Source organism: Accipiter gentilis, chromosome 16 (assembly GCF_929443795.1).
Source record: "Accipiter gentilis chromosome 16, bAccGen1.1, whole genome shotgun sequence".
Lineage (NCBI taxonomy): Eukaryota > Metazoa > Chordata > Aves > Accipitriformes > Accipitridae > Astur > Astur gentilis.
The window spans coordinates 30,257,904-30,273,587 of record NC_064895.1 but is presented as its reverse complement, the minus strand read 5'-3'; the positions used below and the strand labels follow the sequence as shown (position 1 = coordinate 30,273,587).

General features: G+C 61.2%; 1 protein-coding gene across 5 annotated transcripts; it reads right to left on the bottom strand.

Annotated features, from left to right (window-relative positions):
* Positions 1 to 1,032: 1,032 nt before the first annotated feature.
* KIF3C (kinesin family member 3C) lies at positions 1,033 to 14,137 on the bottom strand. 5 transcript variants are annotated; one of them, XR_007508285.1, is made up of 9 exons: positions 12,691 to 14,137; positions 8,175 to 8,276; positions 7,963 to 8,085; positions 7,766 to 7,884; positions 6,463 to 6,579; positions 6,061 to 6,169; positions 5,284 to 5,459; positions 2,738 to 4,360; positions 1,033 to 2,340 (listed from the first exon to the last, which is right to left on the bottom strand). XR_007508285.1 is itself a non-coding variant. In XM_049818387.1 (8 exons), the coding sequence occupies exons 1-8, from the start codon at positions 14,101 to 14,103 to the stop codon at positions 4,267 to 4,269; spliced, it is 2,253 nt and encodes a 750-aa protein (XP_049674344.1). In that variant the 5' UTR covers positions 14,104 to 14,137; the 3' UTR covers positions 1,033 to 4,266. The 5 variants fall into 5 exon arrangements, 1 of the variants encoding a protein (XP_049674344.1); XR_007508286.1 differs by having other exon boundaries at positions 1,033 to 2,132; XR_007508287.1 differs by having other exon boundaries at positions 3,281 to 4,360.
* Positions 14,138 to 15,684: the final 1,547 nt, after the last annotated feature.

Here is a 15,684-nt window from a genome sequence, read left to right as displayed (position 1 = left end):
GCTGGGGAGCAGAGGGAGCCGGGACAGCGGCCGGGAGCGATACCCAGCATCAGCTGCCCGCGCTTCTGGAGTGCCACGGGGGTTGCCAGGACAGGTCAGACTGCCATGGACAATCGCGAAGCATGGGAATTCAGTGTCTTTGCAGTGTTTTCTGAGTAAGAGCTTCGTTAACGCGTAAGACGTAAGAATTTCCCCATTTTTCCAATGGCATGGGGAAAAACGCAGTGGCACTTGGGAGATGCCCAGTCTCTTCCCTGCTCACTATTGCTGCTCCTGAAATGGTGAGGCTACCCAAACTCCTGTTTCGCCAGCAGCTTTGATTCACCTGAAAGTCCATGAGTCCTTCCTTGCTCTCCCCGCAGGCTGTAACTCCCCATTTAATCTCACTTCTTGCTTTTACCCCCAGGCTCTTCCCTCCCTCCTCTGCAAGAACCAACCTCCCCACACGTGTGATGTGCGGGTGCTCCTGGCTCCAGTCTCCTCTTTTACCCACCTCCCATGCTGTGCCTAATGAGGCTGCAGACCTCACTGAATCGATGCCGATAAACCAGACTGTGCCGGGGCCCATTCCTGGCATCGGCATCACCAAGCTGGAAGGAACTAAGTGAGCAAGTAAAATGAAATCCCACCGCCCCAAATCAACTTACCGATTTTCAATAGGCCTCTCCACACTCTTGGAGCCCATACAACGACTTTGAGAGAGAGCTCCTACCTAGCAAAACCAGCTTTTGCCACTTAGACCTTCTCCTAGTGAAGCTTCCTGCAAATTACAGGCGTTTTAGTACAAATGCTCCATCTTATACGAAACAGGAAAAATACATGGAGAAATCCAGGCATCGGTGCCCCTGTTTGTGCAGCAGCAGGAGCCCAAATCCCAAATCCTCGTCTCTAAACACACACAGCCCGGGAGGTCCCCCCGAGCACGGCGCGCGATGCGGACCTGCGCTGAGATTAACGCCATCAGCTGCAGCACCGCGGTGCCGGCGGGTTCCAGCCGGCCAGAGCTGCAGATGAACGAGGCTGCGGACGCCCTTTGCAATGATGCTCATTCCTTTATTGGTGTCATTGCCAGGTTTTGAAGGGTGCTGGCGCCTTCTGGTTGTTCCCAGCACTGGGTCAAAGCTACATTACAGCATATTGAAGAGGTGTCCATCCAAAGCCAGAGGGAGTGTGAGATTAATGACCTCTCTCCATACAGTATGTATAATATATATATATTTATAATATGTCCTGTATATTCATATGTATAGAGTGACAAGGATGGGCCACCATACAGTAAACTTTTGATTTCTAAATAAATCACCAGAGCAACAGGCACAAAAATTTGGTCCTAATCAAGGCCCTCACCTTGTCAATCCGAAACAGACCCGAACCCACCCCCTTGGAAAAAAAAAAAAGTCCAAACCTGAAATCCAAAATAACTAAACAAACAATTAAACAACAAAAAAAAAAGCCCCAGCCCAGCCCTGTCCCCCCCCTCTGGGATTTGCCCCCTGTACAGTCACTCACATTGACGGTAAATAGATCCCTTGGCTACACGCGCGCGCGCACCCACACACACCTACACACACTCATATGTAAATACACACGCACCAACATACAAAGACCAAAGAACATTACAAATATACATCTGGGGTTGCTGCAGCGATGCAGAGAGGCTGCGGAGCCACCCGAGGCAGAGGGAAAACACCGCCGCGAGCTCGTTCAGCCTCAGCTTAAATCACCAGCATCTGCTTACAACCTTCCTCGAGGTTTGTGCTAAGGAGGTCGGGAGGTTGTCGGCAGCGGTGGAGCGAGACAGAGCGATCGCCGGGACATCGCTTGACCCACGCGCACAATAGATGCATTACAAGCGGCACTTGGACGTTGAAAGCAGCTCAGCCCATCCCCTGCACCAGGTAGAGAGATGCCGGTCCTGTGCTCCGCTGGAAGGGCTTCCATGTGGATCCCACCACGCCCAAAATCCTGCTGGACCTGGACCCGTCCTTTGCCATGACACAGATGAGCACCAACGCGTGCCGTGGGAGATGGGTGTGGAGAACATCCACCCTTCAACATGATGCTCCATGGCCTGGGGCAAGCTGGGGGGAATGAGAGGACACCATCAGCTCTTGAGCTTTGTTTCCCATGGCCTGGGTAGAGAACGGAGGTAAAAGAGACTGTCACCAGTTCATCAGCTTCGGGCTCCATGAGCTGCTGATCTGGCTGAAGGTAAACTTGGGGCAATCAGAAAACATGGAAGGGAGGAAAATATATTCCTGCGGGTCACCCTGCAGACAGCTTCTCCCCTTCCTGAGGTCTGTGCTTCATGACGCTGACTCCCAGACCCTATCCTGAAAACTAAATAAAAAAACGGGTCTCTCATCCACAGTGTTTCACGGGGCCAGAGCTAGCCTGCTCCGGGGGATGCACACGGACAACCCCCCAGCTGCTGGTGGTACCTGCTGACAGGACCTCACCCCAAGCCACGGAAGGGACCGATCTCTCACTCCTAAAACGCTTTTCATCCCGCACCCTTCTCCCCAGGCTGAGCGCTGACCAGACCTGGCTGCTGCTCGAAGGGAGTGAGCTCAGTCCTGGGAGCAACGTCAGCTTCCAAAATCGCCTACGAGCCAGCTGCTGGGGTGGAGGAGAAGGGGACAAAGATTTCAAAGAGGCGGAAGGTGTTACGGGACACTGGCAGGGAAGATGGTGGCAGAGGGCAACGATCAAGAAGACGCCAGAAGACAGTCCCTACCTGCACATCTTCTCAGATGTGCCTTCCCAGGGACTGGCCTCAGCGTACGTCCCTCTGAAGACCTGTATCCTCCCATGTCAATCAGGGGCTTGCTCCCTCATTCATTAGGATCTCATCAAACAAACAGATCTCCCCCACCTCCGCACATCCAGAAGCCATCCCAGGGAAACCACAGCTGCTGGCCTGGCACTGCCAGGAATGGTCTTCAACAAGGACCCACCTTCCCTCAGTTGAATTGCTGAAAGCTAAATCACTCAGGAACACCGAGTGATGTCCTGGCACCAACACACGCTGCTGCCTGGGATGGGTTTCAGGTCGCCAAAGTGGCCTTATGGCTTGCCCCCTCCTATCCATTACCCATTTCACGTCCATCCCTCCACGACCCATGCAATAACCAGGAAATTTCTCCCAACTACAAGGTGATCTCCACATGGTATTACCCAGCCCAGAGGGCAGAAATGTTGAAATCACCCCTCTGGGCATCACTATCGTGTCCTGCATTTCTTCGTTGCCTTTAGTTGCCAGGATGGTGGACACGCTCACCTCTGGTTTCACTTAGGTAGCATTGCTCCCCTGACTATGTGTGTCTTTGGCAGGGGTGGGTGGAAGGGGACGGAGATTTCCGTCTCCCGTTCTTGCTGTAAGGAGTTAAACACCCACTCAGTCAGGGATGGGAGCAAGCTGAGTGTCAGGCAACCGAAGAGGACAGGGCCAGCCATCTCCCGAGCGTGGCACAGGTGAACAAAGTCATCACCGGGACTGACTTGGTTTGGTTAATCTGCAAGCCCTCTCTGTGAACGGAGCTGGCATTCCTGGAGCGACAGCCATGGCAAGAAGTCAATGAGATGTCATTGCTGCCACCAGTGTTGATGCAGGCTGGAGAGTCCCTCTGGGCCTCTGACAAGCCCAGCGCAAGGTGCTGCCACCACGATGTCTCCAAATCCTTGTAGAAATCGCCAAATTCCCTGGGATCCAGCAAAGCAAACACGGCACCAGTGTCCGGGGCTGCCTCACCTTCTGCCAAAGCCACCAGAGAGGGGCACGTGCTCTCTCCTGCCTGCTCTGGGGAGCACGATGTTGAGCAGTACGCCGGTGGTGCCCACCCCGGCGGTGTCCCCTTGCCCTGCCCTGCACGGGGGCTGCGGCGGTGCCATGGGGAGAGCTGGTAGCTGAGTGTACCCAAGGAGGGGTCAGCGTGGTGCCCACTGCCAGCCTTGGATGTCCTCCAGTCCGAACGCACCTCCTGACTCTGCGCATCAACCACTCCATAAATAAATACGTTAAATAAATAAAGTGACAGATCCAGATCGGGGAAGGGGGGGGGCAGAAGGAAGGAGGGGGCAGCTTCCCTTGCCCGGGGGGCTGTTCGTGAGCGTCTCACACAAACACAGGCGCACACAAAGTAGCTGAAGACAAAGAAGACGAACTGGGACCGGTGGAGATGCTGCCAGCTGAGGCCGCATCCTCGGCCATCGGCGGGGCACAGTCCTCGCTGCGAGGCAGTGTGGGGGGCGAGGGGGTCCAGGACGTCACTCCTGAGCTGGCATCGTGGCGGCGCACGGGGAGCTGGAGGTGAGGGAGACATGCGTGGTTGAGGATGGCAGTGACCGCGGCGTCTGGCACCTGGATGGGGAGACAAACAGAAAAAACTTGGTTTCCTTCTCTTTTCCCTTCCTCTGCCTCCTGCTGTCCCCGAAATCCAGCCATTTTCTCAGTCATTTGCTATGCAGGCAGCACCAAAGGACACCCAGTGTTGTGCAGGACGATACCTTGTGTCTAACCATCTGGGAGATATGTATATCATAGAATCATAGAATGGTTTGGGTTGGAAGGGACTTTTCCAAGGTCATCTAGTCCAACCCCCCTGCCATGAGCAGGGACATCTTCAACCAGATCAGGTTGCTCAGAGCCCCGTCCAACCTGACCTTGGATGGTTCCAGGGATGGGGCAGCGACCACCTCTCTGGGCAACCTGGGCCAGTGTCTCACCACTCTCAGCATAAACAGTTTCTTCCTTATAACTAGCCTGAATCTCCCATTTTAGTTTAAAACCATTACCCCTTGTCCTGTTGCTACAGGCCCTGCTAAAAAGTCTGTCCCCATCCTTTCTATAAGCCCCCTTTAAGTACTGGAAGGCTGCTGTATGGTCTCCACGGAGCCTTCTCTTCTCCAGGCTGCACAACCCCAACTCTCTCAGCCTGTCCTCACAGCAGAGGTGTTCCAGCCCTCTGATTATCTTTGTGACCTCCTCTGGACCCGCTCCAACAGGTCCATGTCTTTCCTGTGCTGAGATGCATCTGATGATATATGACATCATCACCCTGTTTTTAATACACATCCAACAACCGTTCCCAAAGCAACATTAGCTGTATTTTAAAATCTGACCACACCCCAACAACTCATGGCCAGTTTCCACCCCAAAAGGAACGGGGGGCTTGCGGCTCTGCTGCAACTCCTCTGCCTGCCCCAAGCCCACGCACTGCCGCACACGGAGCATCCCGGCCGCGCCGCATCCCACACGCATCCCCTCCAAACGCTGGTACTCACCAGGAGCGGGACTTCCTCACCCGGGAGGCCGCCGGCCGCTCCAGGAGGCTGTCCAGGTGCATCAGCCTCTCCAGGTGGAGAGCCCGGGGGTCCTGCTCTGCCGGGTCCCTGCTCCGCTCAAACTCAAAGATGGCCGGAGGGGAGAGGTCCAGCTCCAAGAACATGATGTTCTCAGCCTACAGCAGGACAGGGCAACGGGAAAACCAACACGAAGAGTCACCACGTGGCAAAACACAGCACCAGCTCTAGCAAGTCTGCGCTGCCGAGAGAAGCTGACCAGCATGCCGCAGAGTGGGACCCTCCTCTGGCTGCCACAGCCACAGGACAAGCTCCAAACTGGGGTGCAGGCTGACAGCTCTGCTCAGGCTCTTCTGGTTTTTCCTGGGGCTGAGTCCAGCAGGCAAGACTGAATGGCCCCACCCGTTCAAACGGCAGGAGCTGCCACAGCCAGTGAGCTAGCAGCTCAAGGACTGGCTGAGAGCATGGCCACCGATCCTGCCAAGTGGGAGGATAAAGCTGGGAGCTTGAACTGACATATCCCAATTCATCATGAGCTTCTTTACTCTGTGTCCTCTCTCACTGTTCATCCATCCATCCCTCCATCTGTCCACCCACCCATCCATCCACCTACTCAAGCACCCATCCTTCCTTCCTTCCATCCATCCAACCATCCACCCATCCTTCCTTCCTTCCATCCAACCATCCATCCCATTTATCCATCCCATTTATCAAACAACCTCTTGTCCCCCTGGCACGCACCAGTTCCCTCTCACTTACCCGGTACCGAGGATGAGATCCCATGGCCATGGCCACGCGGGCATATTGGCTGATGGGTCTCTTGTACCCCACTGCAGAGGTAGGCCGCTTCTTCATTTGGTTGCTGTTTCTAAAAAATTAATTAAGAGAGGAACATGTGTTAGAGAACATAAATACCTACTGAAACCGCATCCAAACAGTGACGAATGGAGTTTGTCTACAGCAAGTGAAGGGTGGCCCTTCCTGGTGGGGCTTGGCTTGGAGAGGATTTCCACCCGTAGGCACCTACAAGCATCCCGGGGTCCCTGCCGTCCCCCCATCCCCGGGGACATCCCTGCCCTGCAGGCAGAGGCTTCGTGCCCGTGGGTCACAAGCGCCAAGGCAGAGCGTGGGTCGGGGTCGGGGTCGGGGCCGGGGACGTACCCTCCGGTGGGCACCAGCGGCTGGAACTTCCACTGGTCCTCCTCACCGTCGAAGTACAGGCGGTTCATGATCTTGTTCTTCTCTTCTGGTGGGATGAAGTTCTCGATGATCAAGTACCTGAGCGAGTGAGTGGCCAAGAAAGAGACAGAGCAGGAGCAAGGGGGTGGGAAGGAGCAGGAGAGGAAGGAGTTAATGTGACAAGTGACAGAAAACAGGTCGGAAAGGGAGAGAAAAGGGATGTCAGGAAGAGAGGGAGACAGCGCAGGGAAATGGGAAAACAGCCAGAAGATGGAAACATGATGGAAATGGAGAGGTTGAAGCAGTAGATCCAGCCGACAGAGAGGCGAGAGAGGCAGGAGAGGGAGGGCAGAGGAAGATGGTCATCAGAGAGGAGCGAAGACACTCGAGCAGCTCTGCAAGCCTTCCTCCAGGCAGGAACGCCCAGACCCGTCTGCTCCCCCAGCTGCCCGACCAGAAACTAAAGGAAAGCTCAATGATGCAAAATGGACCCCAAAGGGAATCTTTTTTTCCACGTTTTTTGGGGCAAATTGAGCAGCTGCAGAAAATTGTTTCGAGACGATGAGTTGCTTTCATTGAGCTGCTGGCTTTTAAAAAGTTTGAATTGTGTTCGAAGGTAGCAAAATTTGAGATGAAATTTTGTTTCTAGTAAAAGTACAAATATTTCATCTTGAAAATGCTAAAATATATTTATATGCCTGAGTGGGATTTTCTTAAGACATTGAATAAAATAATTGCTTGAAGTGAAAAGAAACCCACTAAAGATGGTGGACTAGAAGCTGCATTTCCAGCTGGGAGGTTCCTGGAGGAAAAGCACTGCCCGGCTTTGCCGGGTGCCCCCACAGGGCTGGGGCTCACACCGAGTCCCCCCCAAAGCTGCCCTCCCTCCGCTGCCCGTGCTGGGGCCGCAGCAGGTCTGCAGGTGCCCTCGGGGGACGCTTACCTCCAGCTACCACGGCCACGTCCCATAACCAAGCCATAGCACGCACTGCTGCCGCGCTGTCGCTTCTGCTTGTGTATTTTCTGGTTTTTCACGTTTCTCAGAAGCTTTTTAATGCTCTCGCGTGCAACCCACCCAGCTCAACGGGTTTAAACGTTTTACACCTTCTCCCGCCGCTGGCAGAGTAGGAAGCACTCAGTTGGGCCCATCACCCTGCATATTGCTCCTTCCAGCTCCGCACCCCAGCTCCGCTCCGAGCACCCCAGCTCCACTCTGTGCACCCCAATTCTGCCCTGCACACCCTGCACGGCTGCGCCCGAGCCCGGGGGCCACAGGACCACCTACTTGAGCTTCAGCTCCCGTGTCTGCTCGTTCTGCGCCTCCTCCAGGTCCTGGCGCACGCGGATGTACTCGTCGTGCTGGTCCTGGATCTCCGCCTTCACGGCCTGCAGCTTGGCGTACAGCTGGGGGAGAGGAGCAGACCCTCAGCCCCGTGGCTCGGGGGCCGGAGGGACAGTCGTCCCCGCCTGCCATGCTCTCACCTTCTTCAGCTTCTTGGTTTTGATCTCCACCTCCTGCTGCAGGGAGGTGTAAGTCTCCCGCAGCTCCATGGTCTCCTCGTCCCGCAGCAACATCTCCTGCTGCATCTCCCGCTCCCGGCGTTTCTGCAGCGCAGGGGGAAACGCTCAGAGCCAGGAGGGGGAACCGGACCCCCGGCACCCGCCTAAGCCGGGTCAGGCCCCCACGCCGTTACCTGCTCGGCTATCTCCTGCCGCTTCAGCTCCAGCATCTTCTGCTGCTCGTTGGTGTGGTCCACGATGGTCCTGCCGCCGATGAGCAACTTGCTCTCCATTGCCTGGGGGGGAACAGAGCGGGGTGGGGGGGGTCAGAGTGTGGCTCTCCCAACCACACACCCCCCCCCGTGGGGTTTGCCCTAAGCCGTCCTCTCCAGGTGGTCACCCCTGTCCCTAGTCCCTGTCCTGGGCACCCTGTCCTCAACTCCGCTTTTGGGGAGGTGGGAGCTTTTGGTGCAGCACATGCTTTGGTCCCCAGCTGACAGGGAGGGGGCTGTGCATGGACACTGACAGGCTTGGGGCCGGATCGGCACCGCCGGCCACGGTGGTGGGGGCTGCGGCGGGGAGTGTGAGTGACGTGGCCCCTCCGTGGGGACCTGACGTGGGGCCGCTGGCACTGAGCCCGGGCTGTTTCGGGTCTCGCTTCCTTCCACACAGCCGTGAGCCAGCGGGACGCCGCGGATGTGCAGCAGCTGCCGGCAGCGGGGACCCGGCCCCAGCCGAGCCGTGGTGAGCTGGGGCGGGGGGGGCTCTGCCCTGAGCCCCCTGGGACCTGCTGGGGGGAGATGCTGCAGGGAAACCACCCACAGCATCCCTTCCCCACCCCAGCATCCCACCCTATCCCGACTCCCTCATCCCACCCTGTCCCATCCCACCCTGTCACCCACAGCCCGCCCCACCCGTGTTTCCCTTTGTCTCCCTGGGGGAACGGGGCTCCCCTCTCCCATGGCAGTGCTCACACACACACACACGTATGAGTGTACGTGCACACACCCAGGTACGCACGTGCCGGTGCGCAGTCACTCCCCCTGCACACACACCACTACACAGACGCCCAAGCACGCAGGCGGTTGTGCTCACACACAAGCACACTCTCTTTTACCCATGCACTCACATGTTAATGTACAGCCCCCCCCCACGCACGCACACCCGTGCATGCTCGTGCACGCAAACTCATTTGCGCACACACACGCAGCCTTCCCTCCAGCCCCAGCGCAGCGCTCTCAGCCCAGCCTTCCCTGGCTCGCACCACGTGTGGGACACGCGTGTGTCCTCCTGCGGCGTGTGTGCAGACGTGTGTGCACCGACATGCAGCCTGTGCACACACGCACGTGCAGGATGTGTGTGCACAGGCACAGGGGTGCGTGCATGATGCGCCAGGTGTGTGCACATATTGAATACGTGTGCACACGTGTGCCGGTGCATGTACAAGTGCCAGGTGTGTGCACACACCCGTGCTGGAGGTGGGAATGCCATGCACCGTGTGTGCGCACACCCATGCAAGACGCGTGTGCACCCACGTGCAGGGTGTGCGCATGCCTGTAGCCGTGTCACCGTGTCCGGTGTCAGTGGGACAGCATGGCCGTCGCTTGTCATTCATCGGTGCTGCCGGCACATGCCCCTGGGCAGGGGTCTCCCCGGGAGGGGGGCCATGTGCCCCCCCGCCATACCACATCACAGCCCCGGGCACCCCAGCTGAAGGCAGGGGCTTGGGCAAACGGGCGACCGCCGTTCACACCGACAGCTATCTGGGGCAATACTCTATTTCTCTTATTTTCCCCCAATTTTTTCCCCTTCCCAGCCCCATGCAGGATGGCTGTGGGGGTGCGCAGCGTGGGGTTTTAGAGGCGCGCAAGCAGCCCCCCAGCACCTGTGGGACAACCCCTGCATCCGTATCACCAGCTCCCACCTTCCTGCACCCCCGCGAGACCCTCGCAGCCGTTCAGTGCTAAGGGCCACATCCCCTCCCAGGTGCCCCATCCAGCCCCCCCCCAACCCTGCTGCACCCCACCAGGCCCCGACACCGAGGATTCCTCCTTCCTCCCAGCCCCGCTGCCTTCGGTTAGGTGCTGCTGGCCGGGTATTTTGCCGGGAAGCCACCGGGTTGCCGCAGTGGGGGGGCTGAGACCCCCAAGGGCAGCCCCCCCACCCAGCCACATGCCGTGCCCTGTTAGGGCTCCCCAGAGCACCCAGGCTGGGGGGGCTGGGGCTCCGTGGACCCCTCACCCCTCCTCCTCCAAACCGAGTTCTTGGCTGGTCCCAGTTGCGCCCTATGCTGGCTAGTGTCCCCTGTGCCCTGCCGGGGTGCGTCCTGCCCCAGCAGGACTGGGGGGCACCAGGAGGGCACAAGGGAGGGGACCAGGGTGACCAGGCGGGTGCTGGGACGATGCTTGGTCAGGGCACGGTGCTGCCATCCTTCCCCGCGGGGTTCACCGCTGGCTACTGCCTTCGCCGAGGGATTAAGGGGTTTCTTAGCGCGGCTGTTTTCCCCCTGACAAAGCATTTATTCCCTCTAAGGAAGACGACTCCCAATCTTCTTTAGCGCGTGGGACAGATTGTACGCTAAGCCTCTCATTTCCGGCACCCAAATATCTTCCCCGGCACTTTCCCGCCTGCCGACCCCGGCTTTGGCACCCGGCAGAGCCGTCGGGAGAGGGGCCGGGAACGGCTGCACCTGGCAGCCTGGCCCAGCCGAGGCAGAGGCTCCACCGCAGCCTGCCGCCGCGGCACAGCCCGGGCACATCTGGGTGCCGAGGTGCACATCTGGGTGCCGCGGTGCACATCTGCCGGGGCAGGCTGGCCCCCGCCTCTCCGAGCTCGATGCTGCCCACGCATCCCAGCCGGATGGTGGGGCACGGCAGAGGCTGAGCCCACGTCCACGAGCACGACGGCGAGACAGGGGTCCAGTGTGGGTCGCATGCGCGCGCGTGGGGCACCCCGTGTCCCCCCAGTTACTACGGCTGCCTTTGTCACGGTTGCTGCCGAGCCGTTCGACACACGAGCGGGACACAGGGCTCCTTGCTTGGCTCCGCTGCGTGGCAGAGCTGCCCGTGGCACCGGGAAGCCACCCAGCATCCCTCGTGATGTCCCCCCAGGCAGGTCCCTGGCAGTGCCCAGTGGGGTGGGTGGGTGTTGCGGCAGGCTCTGCCCCTCCATCGCTGGCACGGGGAGGGATTTTTTGCCCCCTGGGGCGATACCTCACTGGTGCAGCTGTACTGTACCCCCATGCCCAGAGGGTCACGGCATGGAGAGCGGCTCCAAAGGCCACCAAAGGGGATGCGGTGTCATCTCGCCTCGGGCCCTGCCTCGTTACTCAGCAGTTACAGGACACTCCGTGGCCCCGAGCCAGTCCCACTGCGCCGTGCCGGACGAGGAGACCGTGCGGGACGGCTGCCAGTGACAATCTGCCCTCCCCTCCGCTGCAGCGGCGGTGGGGGGGAACCGGCTGCGGGGAGCCCACCCCTGTGCCGAGCATCCTGCTCCGCCAGGACACCCGTCATGGGACGCCAGTCGTGCCAGCTGGCGACCGGTGCGTTCATCCCACGGCGGCACGTCCCAGCGTGAGCCCACGGGTCTCTGCGTTGGCATCCAGGCATTGCCACGCATCCCCAGGCACGGCCACACATCCCTGGGCACGGCCACGCATCCCCGGGGCTGCAACAAACACGGCCCTGGCCATGGAGGAGGGTACGAGAGCATCCCCCTCTTCAGCCCCCGAAATCCCAGGCAGGGACAGACACCCCAGGCATGTCCCTGCCTGTGGGGGGGGGGTCTGTGCTAGGTCTCCAGCCCAGCCACCGCATCCGGGCCACCGCGGTGACGGAGGGGCCATGCCGGAGCGTGACGCGGCGGGTCAGGGTGCCGGAGCTCCTTCCCCACCGCCCCGACAGCCATCCCAGCCCCACGCTCACGCTGGCCCCGTGGCAGGGGGTCAGGACCCCCCAGCCCCACCAGGGACGGGAGCAGGGCTGGGGCTGGGGTGGGGGAGTGGTGCAGCCCCAGACCCCCGGCACGGCCGCCCGGGGCTGGGCTGGGGCTACCATGGCGCCTCGCGCACTCAGCCCCACATCCCTGAGCTGGTGGCTCGGAGGGTGCCGGTAAAATGCCCCCCCCCCCCCCACCGGGCTCTGGCTCGGGGGTGCCAGGAAGGATTTGAGGTGGGGAGGGGGGGTCCCTGCAGAGCTGCCAGACCCTGCCTGCGGGCTCGCAGTCCTGCCTGTCCCCGGCAGAGCCCGGCGGGCAGGGCAGGAGCCGTGGGGCTGGCCGGGAGCGGGGGGCAGGCAGGGGAGAGGCGGGGGGGCAGGCGGTGCCGCGTCCCCAGCCCCAGCCCTGGGCGCGTTCCCGGGGCCACCGGGGACGAATCCGCAGCATCGCTCCCCCGCCCTGCCGCAAGCTGCTTTGTTGTGCCGAGGGGAACGAGAGCTGAGCACAGCAAACTCGTGCCACCGGTGATCCGCTCCCCCGCGGCCCTTCCCAGCCCGCACCCCCAGGAGCTTCCACACCGGGTCACCACACAGGTCCACGCCTGAGGGCAACTCCAGCCCGCCACTACACTGGAGGCATGGGGCTGCCCTTGGGCACCCTGCTTGGGAGCCCACCTCGCTCGGGAGCCCACCTTGGGACCCATTCCAGCCGCCCAGAGGCGAAGCAGGTCTTCCCCCAGCGTCGCTCACGACGGCGGGTGGCGAGACGTACCTTGTACTTGGTGGCCAGCAGCTCCGTGGCCTCCTGCTCCTTCCGCAGATCCTCGATCATCTTCTCCTTCTCCTGCAGCAGCTTCTGCTTCTCCTCGCTCACGAGGCTGTGGTCGTCCTGGATAGCGGCCTTCTCCTCCTCCAGCCTCTCCTTCTGCTCCTTCAAGTAATTCTCCATGTTCTTCTCCAGGCCGTCCTCGTTGTCGTCCTCCCCTTCGTTCTCCGTGGCGCTCTCTCCGTCCACCGCCTTCTTCCTCCGGCTGCTCCTTCTCCTCTTCTTCCCCAGCATGCCGCGCTTCTCCAGCTGGGCTTTCAGCCGGACGATCTCCTCCTGAAACTCCCGCAGCAAGGTGTCCTTGGGGTCCTCGTTGACCCGGGGCTTGTTCTTGATGTTCTTGGCCCTGTTGGCGAACCTGAGGGTGGAGAGGCTCTCGTCGTAGCTGTGGGAGGCCGGGCCCAAGGTGGCCACCATGATTGTCTTGGCGTTGCCCCCGAGGGAGTCCTGCAGCAGGCGGGTCAGCTTGGAGTCCCGGTAGGGGATGTGGGTGCTCTTGCCGTCCACGAGGGCGGAGATGACGTTGCCCAGGGCGGAGAGGGAGAGGTTGATCTTGGAGGCTTCCTTGGGGCGCTCCCCGTGGGCCCCCATTTTGCTCTGGCGCTCGCTGCCGGCCAGGTCCACCAGGTTGAGCTTGCCCACGCGGATGTGCTCCTCGCCGTCCGGCCCCGTCTCGCTGCACTCGATGGTGATGAGGAAGATGGCGTGGGAGCGGGAGCTGTGCTCGTTCATGTTGGTGCTGCCGACGGAGCGCGTCTGGCTCCCCAGGTTCATCACGTGCTCGATCTCCTTGACGTTCTTGGTCACGAAGGAGGAGAGGTCCTTGATGTACACCCCCGTCTCGGGGTTCTCCTTCAGCTCCAGCTTCTTGCTCTGGTCCTTGGCGAGGAGGTCCCTGATCTCCTCCTGGTAGATCTCCAGGTACGAGGCCCTCACCAGGTACTGCTGGTTCTGCGAGCGGGAGATGTGGGTGAAGATGTGCTCGAAGGAGATGGGGATGATGCCCCGCTTCTCCGGCTCCGCCCAGGCCCCCTGCATGGTGTAGGTCTTGCCGGTGCCGGTCTGGCCGTAGGCGAAGATGGTGCCGTTGAAGCCCCGCAGCACGGAGTCGATCAGCGGCCGAACCGTCTCGTCGTAGAGGTCCGCCTGCTTGGAGCTGGCGTCGTAGACGGCGTCGAAGGTGAAGGTCTTGGGCAGCTCCCCGGGGGCGGCGCGGGGGTTTCGGATGCTCACCTGCCCCAGCTTCACGTCCAGCTCCAGGACGCGCTCGTAGCCCGCCGCCTCCTCCTTCCTGCTCATCGGGCGGCACCGGGCCACCACCTTCAGCGCCTCGCAGCCGCTGCGGGACTTACCGGCCATGGCGGCGGCGGCGGCGGCGGCGGGCGGGGCCGGGCGGCGGCGGACGGCGGCGGCGGCGGCGGCGGGGGGGGGGGGGCAGCCGGGGCCGGCGGGAGCTGGGGCCGGGGGTGGGGGGCGGGATGTCGCTCAGCCGCGCCGCCCCCGCAGCATCCCCCGCGCCGCCGGGAGCGGGGCCGGGCGGGGGCCGCGGTCGGAAGCGGACCGGAGGGCTCGGGGGGCCGGGGGGCGGCGGGGGGGGCGGCCCCGCCGGGCGCTCGCTCATGGCAGCCGCGGCCGCTGCGCCCCGCCCGTGTGCGGGGACGGGCAGGGCGGGGCGGGGCGGGGCGGGGCGGCGGCGGCGCGGCTGATTGGCTGCCGGCCCCGCACACACGCACGGGCGCGCACACGCACACGCGCAGGCAGAGGCGGCGGCGCGGGCGGCGGGCGCGCTGCCGGCCCCGGCCCCCCCCCCTCCACGCCCCGCGGCCGTCCGTCCGTCCGTCCGTCCGTCCGTCCGCCGGCCCCCCCTCCCCGGGCCGGGCACGCCGGGAGCTGTAGTCCTGTCTTTGTGCGGCGCCGGCGGGGCGGGGGGAGCGGGATGCGGGGCTGGGATGAAGGGGGCGGGGCGGGGGATGCAGGGCTGGGATGCAGGACGCTGGGTGCGGGACTGGGATACAGGATTGGGAGGCGGGGCCGGGATGCAGGATGCAGGATTGGGACGCAGGATGCAGGATTGAGATGCGGGATTGGGATGCAGGGCTAGGATATGGGATGCAGGATGCAGGACTGGGACGCAGGGTGCAGGGCTGGGATGCAGGGCTGGGATGCAGGATGCAGGGTGCAGGGCTGGGACACAGGATTGGGATGCGGGGCTGGGATGCAGGATGCAGGATTGAGATGCGGGATTGGGATGCAGGGCTAGGATATGGGGTACGGGATGCAGGACTGAGATGCAGGATTGGGATGCAGGGCTAGGATATGGGGTGCAGGATGCAGGATTGAGATGCAGGGTTGGGATGCAGGGCTAGGATATGGGATGCAGGGTGCAGGATTGAGATGCAGGGCTGGGATGCAGGGCTAGGATATGGGATGCAGGATGCAGGATTGGGATGCAGGGCTAGGATATGGGATGCAGGATGCAGGACTGAGATGCAGGATTGGGATGCAGGGCTAGGATATGGGATGCAGGATGCAGGATTGGGATGCAGGGCTAGGATATGGGATGCAGGATGCAGGACTGAGATGCAGGATTGGGATGCAGGGCTAGGATATGGGATGCAGGATGCAGGATTGAGATGCAGGGTTGGGATGCAGGATTGGGATGTTGGATGCAGGGTGCAGGACTGGGGTGCAGGATGCAGGATACAGAAGGCAGAATTGGGATGCAGGGTGCAGGATGTGGGATGCAGAATTGCGATGCAGAATTGGGAAGTTGGATGCAGGGAGCAGGACTGGGATGCGGGACGCAGGATACAGAAGGCAGAATTGGGATGCAGGTGTGGGATGCAGGATGCAGGATTGGGATGCAGGATTGGAATACAGAATGCAGGGTGCAGGATGCGAGATACAGGATGCCTGACGGAGGGTACAGGAAGTGGGATA